Source organism: Microtus oregoni, unplaced genomic scaffold, assembly GCF_018167655.1.
Source record: "Microtus oregoni isolate MIOR12 unplaced genomic scaffold, Mior012 000015F_ref0000493, whole genome shotgun sequence".
NCBI classification, from domain to species: domain Eukaryota; kingdom Metazoa; phylum Chordata; class Mammalia; order Rodentia; family Cricetidae; genus Microtus; species Microtus oregoni.
In genome coordinates this window covers 27,558,109-27,572,845 of record NW_024543074.1, presented here as the reverse complement: position 1 = coordinate 27,572,845, position 14,737 = coordinate 27,558,109, and the positions used below count along the sequence as shown (strand labels likewise).

The following is a 14,737-nucleotide window of genomic DNA, read 5'->3' as shown; positions in this document are numbered from 1 at the left end:
TTCAGCCTATCAGCGAGTAGGAATCCCCAGAGCAGGCATCACTAGCGGAAAGCCCATCTACAGCGCCGCAGACCGATGCCAGAGTGGGCGGGGCGGGGTCCACCACCTCGCTGAGGGCCGGCTTTGGAAGGTCGGCGCGTAGGGTTAAGAATGAGATCTGTAATCGTCTACTGACGCCTCCCTTGGGATGAATCCAGAACTTTCTCTCAAGATTCAACTCCCTCAGCCCAGGTGCTGTCTACTTCTCAACTGTCACTACTACATCCATCCTTGGATTTCCCTAAACCTACCTCCGTGAGGCGACAGCCACTAGAAACAGTTCCAGGAAAGCCTTACGATCTGAAATTACAACTTCCAGAATCCTTTGCGCGCGGCTAAGGGGCGGTGATTCCGGAGCCGTCTTCCGCTAAGAGATGGCTGAGTCCTCGGGGTCACCGCACCGCTTGTTGTACAAACAGGTGGGCTCGCCGCCCTGGAAAGAAGCTTTCAGGCAGGTGAGTGTGAGATGTGGATCGTAATCACTTCCCTAATGGGGTCCCAAGGACCGCTGTCCTCTGTGCCCTCGCTTCAGCTCTGGTCCGTCGTGAAGCAGCAGATGACCGGAGCGCCTGGCCAGCGAGGTGTTTCTCAAATTCAAGACTACGGCAGCAGCCCCAGGTCCTGGCCACCGCCCGCTACCTCTCGGACTTTTGGCTGGAGTGAGTGCTATCCCAGGAAGCTTTGTTTTAGAATTCGAGTTTGTTTGAAATTTTAAGTGTCATGACAAGCGGTGACACCACCGCTTGATGTTGGGTTACAGAGAGAAGCATTTTGTATGCATGCGTCGTGTGAGATAGAAATTATTTCTCTTCTAAAGAGTCAGAAGAGTCTCGGTTACTGTTAGGAGAGTTGTACTTAAGCTCGGGTCTCCTCTGAAGCCAAGTAGTTCCCTCTAAGAAATAGCTTATCTCCCTGTTCAGCAGTCTCTAAAGGGGTGGGTATAGTCTAGAAAAGCAACCGCAATGCTAGAAGTAGTGTGTGTAGTAGGGGTTCTCAACCGTGAATACTGACATTTTGAAGAAGAGAGTTATGTTATGGGAGGTTATTCTGTACAGTGTAGAACACTTAGATATAGCATCCTTGAACCCCTACTTATATGACCTCAGCCAATAGCAGTTCTACAAACAGAGCTGTGACAACCAAAATGTTCTCTTGAGTTGGGGGTGGAGAGATGGCTAAGTGTTAAGAGCACTTCCGTTCTTGCAGCAGACATGGTTACATGGAGTTACATGGTGGCTGTAACTCCAGTTTCAAGAGGTCCCCCATTGCCAATCTTCTGGCTTCTGTGGGCGCCTGCACATAAACTCCTACAGGGGACACGGACACACACAATCATCAGGGTTGAGAGGTACTGTAGTACAAGAAGATCATGTCTGTAACCATATGTACAGTAGCAGGATTTGGAGCCATATAAATGTCTGACGTCAGTTTTTGCAGTGACTGCACCCAATGCTTGCATTCAAGATAAAATGTGAAATATAGGAATTTGGAGGTTCATGAGCAAAGCACTGTAATTTTACCTAGTTGTGTGTGGATGAGGACTCAAAAATATGAAACTTTGTATCTAAAATTCTTTTACTCCAAAACCACAGAGAAACCCTGTCTCGAAAAACCAAAAATAAAAAAAAATAAAAAAAAATAAAAAAAATAAAATTCTTTCAATATTTTACTAGCTGATTGTCGTCATCGCCCCCCCCCCTTTCTTTTTGGTGGAATTGACCTTTTCTTTCTTTTACAATTCTGACCCAGGGATGTCTCGAGAGAATGAGAAACAGCCGGCACAGGCTCCTGAACAAGTACCGCCAGGCTGCAGGTGGCAACCCAGGGAGAGCCTCAGACAAGTTTCTTGTGCAAGAAGTGATGGAGGAAGAGTGGCATTCTTTGCAGTTGGTAGAGAATTGTCCGGAGGCCTTGGTTCAGGTCAGACAAGGAAAGAATCTGAAGCTAGGGGGTACTCCATGAAGAACTGGTGACGTCTTCCTGTCTGTCTGTCTAAGTCTTTTCAACCTACCCACTTCCCAGCCCCCACACATAATTCTAACAGCCTTTTGGCTCAGGCTTTCCTGCTTTTGAGTAGGTTATTTTATATTGATGATTCTGTAAAACTAGACTGTAGGCGTGCTACAGCCTTGTAATGAAACTACACGTAGGAAGCTAAAAGGAAAGAAAATATCATTCTTGCTTTCCCCATTGGGAATTTTGACTCACCATGATTGTGTTAGGGACTTCCCTTTGAAAAGGATGTCTACAGCAACATTGACTCCAGCCAATTAAAGTTTAGAGTTGTGTGTCCATAGAAAACCATTACAGTGTATCGGACAAGCCTATGGGTAGGCATCAGAATTTAGGGATTCTGTTTAGTTTTACTGAATTACAACTTTACTGTGTTTCTTTGAGCCTTAGTATTTACATTTGCATAAAATAGAGACAGTGGCATGAGCATTTTGAGAACTGTGTAACAAAACATGAACTGTGTAACAAAACAAAATTTGATGGTGGGTACTCTGATCATCTGTTGTTAGTGTAGAGAGGCCATGTTACTATGCTGCCAGCCAATTCTCCATGCGGACTAGTCCAGTTTTGCCAGGTAAATTTGGGGTCTTCAAGGCAGCTTCCAGTTACAAATCCCCATGGGACTTGGTGGCCGATTAATACTTCACATGGACTGTGAGACATCCCTTTCTGCTCTGTCTGTCTGTCTGTGCCATGCTCAGAAATCAAGCCCATGTCTTGCATGCTGGGTTAGCACTGCTCTGCTAAGCTCCACTCCCTTCCCTTTACTTCCTCTTGTAGTTGGGATTGCCAGAGGACCTAGCTGTGCTGCAGGACATTGAACAGGAGCTGTGTGATGAAGGTAATCCCAGGATGTAGTCCTTTCCTCCCTGATCTGCACCTCCTCTTGTGCTGGCCTGTCTTCGACTCAGGATTGGTTTTGTTGTTTTAGATTGTCTGGGTACCAGGGATTAAACCTAGAGCTCTGGGCACGGAGGCAAACAATAACGCTATAGCCCCAGCCCTAGGATTAGTTCTTAATTACCGTTCTTCTACCTCCACCATCAGTTTAAGTGTCCACAAGGCCCTCTGAACTCTTCATTCTTGTCTGTCTTCCCAACAGTAAGGGCCATTGGCTCTGTGTCTGGAACTTCTCATTCCACGATATCATTTCCTCCATTCTGACTGCTGTGGAAGATGGGATTAGACGGAATAGCAAACGCTGTCCTCACACAGGCCACATAGCTAGTCAACGGTAGAGCTGGGAAGCAGTTCCCGTGTTTATTTTATCCTGCCTCTTGCGACTTTGTTCTGCTGAACACTGTGGCTTGTGCCTGTAGGACGTGTGATTTATTGTAGGAGGTGGGGTTTTCAGGAAGGAGCCTGAGCCCTCTAACTTCAGACTAGCCAGGGTAGCATAATGAAACCTGCTTCTTGAATAGTAAGCTTGTCACTTTGCGTCCATGGGCAGATCTTTTCATACACACCCCAGGGCCACCTCTCATCCATTCTTCATTGGTTGCCCAGGGATTTGTGAGCATCTGCCTCTTGGAGTTCTGATAGCATTGTGTGGCATACATTGTTGGCATCTTATATCATGGTGACTTATTCCGATGGCTTTTTCTTGACTGGGTTTCACCTTTATCTGTGAAATGGAGATAATAGACCTGCTCTATGGGTACAGGACAATCCTGGGCCTTTTGCCTTGCAGAAAAGTCCATCATAAGCGAGTATGAGAAGAGTTTACAGTTTGATGAAAATTGTCTCAACGCCATGTTGGCTGAGTGGGAAGCAAACCCCCTCATCTGTCCTGTGTGTATGAAGTAAGAATTTTCAAAATTTTTTTTATTTTAAAATATTTATTTATTTATTATGTATACAATATTCTGTCTGTGTGTATGCCTGCAGGCCATAAGAGAGCACCAGACCCCATTATAGATGGTTGTGAGCCACCATGTGGTTGCTGGGAATTGAACTCAGGACCTTTAGAAGAGCAGGCAGCGCTCTTAACCACTGAGCCATCTCTCCAGCCCCTCAAAATTTTTTTTTAACAGTATTGGTTCTTAGCCCTACTCCAAAGTGAGTGTGATCCCTCTGCCCCTTAGTTGATTGATGGAGAGGTATAGGGAGCCAGGTCTTGTTACCACAGTGATCTGGGAATCCCAATTCTGTCTTTAGGTACAACCTGAGAATCATGAACAGTGTGGTCACGTGTCCGTGTGGCCTGCACATCCCACTTCACGTAAGTGTCCACACAGATTCCCTATATACGCCGACTGTATTAAAGAACCTCTGGTGGTGGTTCGGAGTCAGTTGTGCACCTCTGTGCCAGTTACTTACTGTCACAGACAAGGTACCCAGCAGCAATAACCCGAGAGGTTTATTTTGGCTTATGATTTCAGAGGGGTCAGTGCATCACGGCAGGAAAAGTGAGGCAGAGTGCCTCCATGGAGGTGAAAAGCAAGACTCCTCAGCATTTTGGCTAATAGGACACAAGACCTGTTCCTAGTAGACCATGTCCACCAGATAAACTTCCTGTGCTTTGCCTGCATGTATGCCTGTGCACCACGTGTGTGTCTGGAACCCTGGAAGTAAGAAGAGGGTGTTGGATCCCCTGTAACTGGAATTACACATGGTTGTGAGCTGTCATGAGGATACTGTCAGCCCAGGTCCTCTAGAAGATCAGCAAGTGCTCTTAACCACTCATCCATCTCTCCAGATCCCCATTTTTGAGGCAGAGTCTAGTAGTAGCCCAGGCCGGCCTCAAATTCAACTGTAGCTCAACTTCTGATCCTTCTGACGTCACCTTCCATTTGGTCTTTCTACTGTGCTGGGAACGAAGTACATGACTCATTCTTGCTAGGCAAGCCCTCTACCACCCGAGCTACATCCCCAGCTCTACAGTCTAAGGCTCCAAAGAATCAAACTGTTTTGATTGGTGATTTAGATTTTTTTTAACCTGTTGGTTTTTCAGTATTTAAGATTAGTTGGGGCTGGAGAGATAGTTCAACTGTTAAGAGCACTGACCGCTCTTCCAGAGGACTGAGGTTCAATTTCAGTACCCACATGGGCAGCTCACAACTGTCTGTAACTCCAGGATCCACCACCCTCACACAAAAAATACCTACAGGCAAAACATCAAAAATAAAAAAAAAAATTAACAAAAAGATTAGTTGTGGTTGAACTTTCCTAGTCTCCAGAGCTGACGGAGCAGAAGCTGCGGGGCTGTTTGGAGGATCATGTAAACGAGCACAGCGCACACTGTCCCCACATGCCTGAATTTTCAGTCACCGGTGGACCAGAGGAAAAGCCCAGCCTTCTGATGAGCTGCCTGGTAAGTCTCCACGGGACCTTTCCCCTCTTGCTGGAAATAATGGCTTAGAAATAGGTAAATATTTAATGTTTTTTGGCGGATGAAGAATACAGGACGTATCAGTTGGGTGTGGTGGCACTTATCTGGAATCTCAGGAGGGAGGCTGAGGTAGGAAGAATCTAAGGCCAGCCTAGACTAAGTAGTGAGGAACTGTCTCAGAAACAAATGTTGGGCTGTTGAGATGGCTCAGTAGGTAAGAGCACTTGCAGCCAAACCTAACAACCCGAGTTCAGTCCGTGGACCTCATGTGGTAGAAACAGAAGCGATCCCCGCAAGTTGTCTTTTGTCCTCCACAACATGTAATGTGCTTGTGCACGCCGCTCTCTCTCTCACACGCTCACGGATGATTAAAGCTTATGGAATGAGCAACTTAAATAGCCTGGTAAGCAAAGGGAGGGTAGACTTAGAATTATGGCCAAGGCATTGGTCTGGAAATTGGAGCCTGCACTACATGCTTTTGTTGGGTCAGCGCAATGGCTTGAGATCTCCATACATCAGGCCATGGCCATGAATGAATGCCAGATGACCACCTTGGCATCGCTTTGCAGATAGACACAGGATAAGCAGCACAGTGGAACAGCAGATTTGTCTCAGCAAACTTTCATAAAGGTCTAAGACTCTTGCCAAATAGTAACTCAGGTGTGAGGGACAGGACCAGAGAAGAGCCACCTGTCTCAGGAACCTTAAGTTTGCTGTGGGAACCAGTGTTCGTGTATATGACATATTATAGCTTTCAGGTCCCAAGTCACCAAGTGCTGCAATGTGCCAGATACTCAGTAATAACCTGAACCCGCACATAAAATTTTTCAGTATTTTTGGGCTCCAACTGGACCTGACACCATGTTTCCCTTAGCACTGCTGAAATTACCTGTTCATGTCTTTGTTTCTGGGGACAAAGACTGTTTCTCTCCCTCTTGTTTAATTACTCTCTCCCCACTGTCTGAGTTAGTGCATAAGTAAATACTGTGTTTCCACAAATGATTCAAAGTGGAAGCAGAGTTGAAGCACAGGCCAGACAAATGGCCCTGGCCTCTGCCTTTTAGACCGTGTGGTGCTCAGATGGCTCAGTGAAAGCACTTGCCTTGCAAGCACGAGGACCTGAGTTTGGATCCCTGGATCCCTTCTGAAAGTCATGTAGGCATTGTGGCTACCTATAATCCTGGAATTCACAAGGCCAGAAGCAGGGAGATGCCTGGGACGCGCTGGCTACGGACTAGCCAATTAAGGAACTCCAGGTTCAGCCAGAGTCCCTGTGTCAATAAAGTAGAGAGCAATTGAGGGTGACACCTGTCAGTTTGACTCCTACACACACATGAAGAGAAATAAGCACACCAGCCACCCCCTTGTAGAATTTCAAATGGTAGTGGGGTGCATGTTAAATTCTTTTTCTGGGGAAATGTGATCTACATAGCCCTAGCTGGTCTTGAACTTGCTACATAGACAAGGCTGGACTCAAAATCAGAGATGTGCCTGCCTCTCCAGTGTTACAGACTAAAGGTGTACACCAACTTCTTTTAAATGTCAGTTTCAGACCAAGTACTAGAGAGGCTGGAAAGGGCAGTTAAGAGCAAGCAGGCAGGCATGACAGTGTTTGCGACTTGGGAAACTGAGGTAGCGTAGTTTGAGCCCAGGAGTTGAAGACCAGTCTGAGCAAAGTAGCCCAACCCTAACTAGTCTCAAAGAAAAGCAGCAGCCGGGTGGTGGTGGCGCACACCTTTAATCCCAGCACTCGGGAGGCAGAGGCAGGCGGATCTCTGTGAGTTCGAGGCCAGCCTGGTCTACAAGAGCTAGTTCCAGGACAGGAACCAAAAAGCTATGGAGAAACCCTGTCTCGAAAAATCCAAAAAAGAAAAAAGCAGCGAATGATTGCCTGATTGCTCAGCTTTTTGTTTTAATTAAACTTGTATACACGTTGGTACCCTGTAACTCAGAACAGCACTGTAACAAAACGAATGGTAGAGATGCCAGTGCTATGGGCAGCAGCACCCTCAACTGACTAGCACTGGCTAGGCTATGTAGGTAGACCACTAGAGTACGGGGTTATCAGCACAAAGATGAGAAACTGAGGGGAGAAAGAAAAAATTATAGAATAAGCTCCAAGCTCAGTCCTTTAAGAGGTACATATGAACACATTTGAAATTCCAAAGTGCCACTAGATCTCAAAGGGACATCAAGATCACTGGGTTGAGATCCAGGAGTCCTCAGATACTTGGGATGAGGTGGGATATGGGCGTGGGTTACTGAAGAGGTCAGAGAAGCAAACTTACACCATCTGGGAAATAGTCTCACTGTCAGGGTTTGATACTTACGTTTTTTTTTTTTTTTTTTTTTTTTTGTTTTTCGAGACAGGGTTTCTCTGTGGTTTTGGAGCCTGTCCTGGATCTAGCTCTTGTAGACCAGGCTGGTCTCGAACTCAGAGATCCGCCTGCCTCTGCCTCCCGAGTGCTGGGATTAAAGGCGTGCCCCACTACCGCCCAGCTTGATACTTGGTTTCTGAGGGTACTTGGTAGTTCATCCACAGGACTTGATCTTAGCTTGGAAGCTACATTAGTGACGGCTTCATTGATAAAGCATCCCACTTAATGTTCATGGCCAGAATGTAATTTTCACTAACTTCTTTTCTGTCTAACCCAGGCATGTGACACTTGGGCTGTGATCTTCTAGTCATCCTGGCCTCACCTTCACTGCTGGGCTGAGAACAACTCATTCCCTCTGAGAGGGCCCCTGTATGCACAAGCCTTTTGTATGTAACTTATTTTATATTAAAACTTTTCAAACATCTGTTCTTGGTGTTCTGATGCAGGGCAAAAGAAACAAAGTCCAGACTTTACTTGGAGGAGATAAAATTTTATTGTCCATCATTGTTATACAAAAATCTACAATAGATTTGTACAGGAGAAAAATATCCAACTGACTAGTAAACGGAAGCACTAACAGAAATAATTTAAACCTGCTTTTTTTCCTCCCATGATATTAGGATGACAGCCATTTCAAAGCATGATTCTGATGTCAAGGTAGCTTTTGTTCACTGGCCAAAGCTTGCCACTTAAATTAAAGCCCTTGGTCTCTGACAGTTCTACTGGCTCTTGACAAAACTTTTGAGGTCCTCGAGAAAGGTGATATATTCTTGATGCTCTAGGGCTGTACTGAGCTCCACCAACTCATCTGCAAAAGTGTTGTCAATCCCTCGGTCCTCAAGGAAATCCATCAGGTGGTCATACAAGGCCTGGGAAGAAAAACGTTGACTAGCTTAAAGAGCTGCAGACAGAGTCGGCAAGACAGCTTACGACGTGAAGGTGTCAGTTTCTTGGGACCCACATAGTGGACGGAAAAAACAAGGTAGAAGAAAGAACCAAGTCCCCAAAGTTGTCCTCTGATCTTTCCACACAGGCATGTACGGAAACACATTTTTGTTTTTATAACATCACTTCCATTCCTTGACCCTTCTCTGCAAAAGCCAAAGCACTCTCCACCTCCACCAGCACTTACCCAGTCCAGGGAATCTGTGTTGAGTGTGTAGTTAGTATCCCTCCATTCAGAGTCACCGGTGGCCTGAAAGCTAACTTCCTTGATAGAGAAAATATCACTCTCGGTATCCTCTTCTTGTCCAATCTGAGAGATAGCAGAGGCGTAAGGATGTGGTTATCTACCCTGCTCCCACCCCTCTCACCTGTCTTCTCTTCCCATCCTGGTCTAGTCCACATGAAATCAGAAGATACTCCACCCACACACCTCATCCTCAGAATAGTGACAGTCCAGTACAAGGGTCTTCTTGCTGTCACTCTTGGTAACTTCAACCACAAAATTGGGAGTTGATGTCAGTTCCGGCTGGAGAAACAGGAACAAGTCAGTATATGCAGTGCTGGTAGAGTGTACATACCCAGACCGACAACCCTGGGTGGTGCGGAGTGTGATAGCCACAGCCATCTTAAGATACAGCATTAAACAGTTACCAGTACTGTCAGCAACTTTCGTTCTAAAAGAACATGGGCTTAGAGTGGTGTTAAGTCCAGGACCACAGCTCACAGATTTGTACCAGCCCTTCAGAGCTGTTTCCGCTCTCACACTGCAGCAATGGCTGAAGCAGACAGACCTGGTGCTCCTTCCCCGATGGCTGCTTTAGAGCAGCAGGATTGGAGCCTGGCACATATAGCTCTGGCCACCTTAGCCAGAAAAAGGAGCAACTTCCTTCTATGGTGACCCAAAGGGCAGGCCCAGACATTGGGTGACGCACGCCTTTAATCCTAGCACTTGGGAGGCAGAGACAGGTGGATCTCTGTGAGTTCGAGGTGAGCTTGGCCTTTAAGTTCCAGGACAGCCAAGGTTGTTACATAGAGAAACCCTGTCTCAAAACCAATCCAACCAAACTAACACCAGTCCTTCTTGCCTTTTGGAAGAGAAAAATGGCTGTTAGAAGTATCAGCTCACCTCCTGTTCTTCAGCCTTCTCCCCTTGTGAGGGCTCCTCCTCACCGCCAAACGTTGGAGGGATGCTGTTGTTGATGTTGAAGGTGACAGTGATCCTGGAAAGGCAAGTGAAAGCACACTAAGGGACCACAAGAGAAAGATCTGCTCCAGGGAGGCAAGTGTAAAAGTGTGTGATACAATGTCTCCACCCCAGCTGGCTGCTCTGGGAACTGTCATAGCCACAAGGCTGCCATCCTGGGTTTCTAGGGAAGCTGATGGAGGTGGGCAGCCATCTGCCCCAGAAAAAAAAAAGCCTCACAAAAAACCGCCAAACAGACTCACTTTGCACAACCCCACACAGGGAACTGAAACACCCAGCAATGTTTTCTTTCCCCCTTTGTGAGGTCCTGGAGCTCAACAAACACCCTGTGTATGCTTGGCAGATGTTCACAGCTGCCCCTTTGTGAGAACTTTTAAGTTGAAGGTGACAAAACATGTTCTAAAATGAGAAAAAATTCCTTTGCCTTGACACCAGGAAGCAGAAGGTTCTCGACTATTCTGTCTCAGCAGGGCCAACCCATGTAAGCACGCACTGAATGCTGCTTCCTGGAGCCGAACTGGCCAATGGCTTGCTGTCAGGCCACTTTGCCAGATAAAAAAACGACAGACCACAAAGCATGCCTAACCTTGAACTAAACGGGGTTCCTCGGTCCACAATGGGCTGAAAAACCCCAAAATGACTTAGGTGAAGTTACAAGCGACCTATGTATAAGGCAAAACACAATACGCTGTACAAAAACAAACCGGACCCTTATTTCAAAAAGGGATCGCAGACCTTAAGGTCTGAAATTGGAGAAGTCTAAGAAAACAGACTCAAATGTTTGCACTGGTTTCTTCGTGCCAATGCTAAAAGGTCTAAGGTATGTAGCACTGGGGATTGAACCCAGAGCCTTACACGTTAGGCAAGCAGTTTGAACATGGTTTACATTCTTCCCCCGTGTATGCAGAAACTTAATTCCTAAAGTTAATGATATCTCCCCGATCTTCGGTGCTAGGGATCAAACCCAGGGCTCCATGCGTTCTACCAAAGAGTGACACCCACCAATCCAAGAGAGTGGAAGTATCAACCTGTGGTGTTTAGGAACGGGGCATTCACTGGCTATATTCAAGCCAGGTGGGCTCCTGCTCCAAGCCAAGATATCTGCAAAGGAAAAACCAGTCTTCTACAATGGTATCAACAGATACATCTACTGATCATACTTCATGGGAGGCCCCAATGATACTTTATACTGTGCTAGCCATGATACACTAGCCTCTTGGCAATGGGATTAAAGGTGTACCTGGTGGTTTGTGTTTAAGAAAAAGAGCTAGGCAGTGGTGGCATCGGGCATTTAATCCCAGTTCTCTGGAGGCAAAGGTAGGTGGATCTGAGTTCAAGGCCAACCTGGTCTACTGAGTTCTAGAACAGCCAAAATTAGAGAAACCTGATCTCTAAAAAACCAAAACAAAAAACAAAAATAAGGGATGGGGGGTATGGAGCTGGGTGGGTAGGAAGGAACTGGAAGGAGTAGGGGGTTGGGGGAGAGTGATTTCCAAGACTGAATTCTAAAGGTTTTAAAGAGACAGAAACCAGTACTTTATCATCCTGTTGGAAGGCCATCATCAGATGCACTCACACCCCAGAATCAACTACCCTCTTTTTTTCCGAGACAGGGTTTCTCTGTAGCTTTAGAGCCTGTCCTGGAACTAGCTTTTGTGGTCTAGGCTGGCCTTGAACTCAGAGATGCGCCTGCCTCTGCCTCCTGATTGCTGGGATTAAAGGCGTGTGCCACCACAGCCCAACTTTTTTAAGGGACAGGGTTTCTCTGTGTAGCCTTGGCTGCCTGGAATCCAAGACCTGGGGTTGAAGGTGTGTACCACCACAGCCCAGCCTGGAACTAGGGTTATTGGCCCCCACTCAATAAAATTGCTTTCTAACTCACACTGTGCTCGTGAGGCACTGGGAATTGATCCTGCCCTCACAAATGCTAGAACTTAGCCCAGGAGGACTTCTCTAAGGAAGACTGGGTGAATGAGTAACAAAACCGCAGAAACAAGGGCTTTAGGGGTGCCAGGTGTGGTGGCACAGGCCGTAACTTCAACACATAGGTGTCTGAAGCAGGAGGACCAAGAGTCCGAGGCCAGTCTGTGTTAATACAGCAAGATAGAGACCCTGTTTCACAAAGCAGTTTAGTGGAGGGAGTTCGTAAACTAAGCCTGGCTAAGAACTCTACCTCTGAAGGGCTGTCTACACTGTAACTTCATCCTGTTACTTAAACGTTACATATATTGCATTTTCAGCTGCTGTAAACACAAGTCGGAGAGGATAATTTTATGTGAATTCTAAACAAATGAATTTATCAGCACTTTAAATATTCCTAGGGGCTGGGCGGTGGTGGTGCGCACCTTTAAACCCAGCACAGACAAATCTCTGCGTGTTTGAGGCCAGTCTGTCTGGTCTACAGAGCTAATTCCAGGACAGCTAGTGCCACACAGAAAAACAAACCAAACAAGAAAAAAGAATCCTAAATTTCAGTGCCTAAATCCAGCACTGTCATCAGTAACCCAAGGCCTGTGTCTGCCATTCCAACAGACTTTTCTCTACACATTTTGGAGCTGCTTAATGTCTCCTTAATTACCGGCCCACAGCAGATGTGTATCCGTGAATGCACTCCTGGAACCTAAGAAAATTTCAAACTGCATGCTTTCTCAAAACCGGGGCCTAAGCAAGCGCAGAATCGTCTGGGAATGGACAAGACTGAATGCTGCAGAGTGGGGAATTCAGCCTCCTACAACTCCCGAGCCAGTACTTACTTTTCTCCAGCAACTTTGCGCAACAATTTAGCCTCTGTCCCGTTCACTTCCAGCTCCCAATCTCCAGACATCTTGGGAAGGGATTTATGCTTCTGGATTTTCTTCTCTTCCTTAATTTCATCCGTCAAGAATTCAACAAAGGCTTTGTCTCCTAAACCAAGATGATCCAAAAACAGAAAAGCCAATTGCTTTACCCTACAGACCTGGACGGTGTCTGTTCTTTTTCTGTGGCTGCTCCAAGACACTAGCCCAATTCACGCTTGAAAATGCCCGATTCCCACTCTGTAAAAACCCCAGGACATATTTACTGGGCTGCACTGCGTTCTAGAAAATAATCTTCATGGACTACGATTACTCGCCGCATATCCCCAACTACCCTCTTCCACTTGCCAAAGGCATGGCCAGCAACCACATTTTCAATCCAGGACCCCTCCGGGCCTTTTGCCAAGTCATATTTCGAAGACACTAGGAGAGCCTGCGATGCCAGCCCGGGATCCGTTCCAAGCTGGGCCCCCACACCCCGGCCTGGATGCGCGAACCTTACCCTCGGTGTGCAGAGCTCCACAGCCGCACGAGCAGGGCGCCGGGGTCTTCAGGAGGCCGGAGCGCCGCGCGGAGCCCGCTCGTACGCTGAGCAGCCCGAAGGGCCGAAGGCACGACCGGGGCGCGGGCTGCAGCAGCTGTTGGAGCGGCGAGGCCCGGACGGCGGCGCGGAGGCCCGAGGAAGCGGCGCCCAGGGCGCGGGGCACGCAGCGCAGCAGGGGAAGCATCGCAGAGCAGGCACGTGCGAGGTAAGGACAACCCGGCCAAGACACCCTACAAATCCTTGTACTACCGGAAGTCCCGCCTCCGCCCGGGAAGCTCTTTTACGTCAGAGGGCGTCAAGCCCCGTACCAGACTGCGCCCTCTGCTGGGAGCCGCCAGTGCAGCTGGGGGGGCCCTCGAATCCTGCAGTAGTGTCCTCTGCCTTGCTGCCCTCTCTCCCCAGTTCACCCACTTTTCTTAAACCGCACCAGGCTTTGTTACTTCGTGGAATGTGCTCAGGTCTCACGCCAACTCAAGCAGGAGCATTTACTCCAAAATCACCTCACTTCAAGGTCTTCTGGAACCGCCAATATGGGGAACGTTCAGGCTGGCCTGAACCCAGCTGCCGTGGAGTGGGCATTCAGTTTGGAAACCTCTATACCCCCTATTCATTCAACCAGGTTTTTTTTTTTTTTTAATAGACTATCCTTTTCCTGGGAACAGAAATTCATGGCTTACACTATTTAGGTAAGAATCAAGGATACTAGGGGGCTGGAGAGGTTTCAGTGGTTAAGAGCATTTGTTGCTTTTGCAGAGGACCACAACCATCTGAGTTCTAGGGCATCAGACACCCTTTTTTGACTTCCATGAACACCAGTCAACAGCAAACATCAAACGCTCATGTCTTATACTCCCAGCACCTGGGAGGCAGACAGCTCTCTCTGAGTTTAAGGCCATCCTGGTCCACACAGTGGGTTTTAGAACAGCCAAGGTTACATAGAAAGATCTTGTCTCAAGAAAAAAAAAAAAATCAAGCTGGGGGCGGGAGAGATGGCTCAGTGGTTAAGAGCACTGCCTGCTCTTCCAAAGGTCCCAAGGAGTTCAATTCCCAGCAACCGCATGATGGTTTACAACCATCTGTAATGGGATCTGGTGCCTTTTTTTTTTTTTTTTTTTTTTTTTTTTTTTTGGTTTTTCGAGACAGGGTTTCTCTGTAGCTTTGGGCTTTGGTGCCTGTACCGGAACTAGCTCTTGTAGACCAGGCTGGCCTTGAACTAACAGAGATCCACCTGCCCCTGCCTCCCGAGTGCTGGGATTAAAGGCGTGCGCCACCACCGCCTGGTTTCCGGTGCCCTCTTCTAACCTGCAGGCATACATGCAGATAGATACTGAGAATACTGTATACATAATAAATAAATCTTTAAAAGAAAAATCAAAAAATCAAGCTGGTGCACGCCTTTAATCCCAGCACTCGGGAGGCAGAGGCACATCTATATTCCCAGTACTGGGGAGGAAGATAAAGGTGGTTCTGTTTGAGTTCCAAGCCACC

The 14,737-nt window shown here is 47.2% G+C and overlaps 2 protein-coding genes across 5 annotated transcripts; one reads left to right on the top strand and one right to left on the bottom strand.

Moving 5' to 3' along the window:
- The first annotated feature begins 8 nt into the window (after positions 1-8).
- Rpain (RPA interacting protein) lies at positions 9-8,186 on the top strand. Of its 4 annotated transcripts, XM_041664741.1 has the most exons (8): positions 442-458; positions 543-698; positions 1,789-1,959; positions 2,833-2,893; positions 3,743-3,854; positions 4,210-4,273; positions 5,225-5,365; positions 8,039-8,186. In XM_041664741.1, the coding sequence occupies exons 3-8, from the start codon at positions 1,804-1,806 to the stop codon at positions 8,066-8,068; spliced, it is 564 nt and encodes a 187-aa protein (XP_041520675.1). In that variant the 5' UTR covers positions 442-458; positions 543-698; positions 1,789-1,803; the 3' UTR covers positions 8,069-8,186. The 4 variants fall into 4 exon arrangements, 3 of the variants coding, with proteins under 3 accessions (XP_041520672.1, XP_041520674.1, XP_041520675.1); XM_041664738.1 differs by lacking the exon at positions 543-698 and having other exon boundaries at positions 61-494; XM_041664740.1 differs by having other exon boundaries at positions 62-698.
- Positions 8,187-8,235: 49 nt separating this feature from the next.
- LOC121456514 (complement C1q binding protein) lies at positions 8,236-13,509 on the bottom strand. The gene is made up of 6 exons (XM_041664737.1): positions 13,208-13,509; positions 12,664-12,814; positions 9,833-9,926; positions 9,137-9,232; positions 8,894-9,016; positions 8,236-8,630 (listed from the first exon to the last, which is right to left on the bottom strand). Exons 1-6 carry the CDS (start codon positions 13,431-13,433, stop codon positions 8,481-8,483), a joined length of 840 nt encoding a protein of 279 aa, XP_041520671.1. The 5' UTR covers positions 13,434-13,509; the 3' UTR covers positions 8,236-8,480.
- Positions 13,510-14,737: the final 1,228 nt, after the last annotated feature.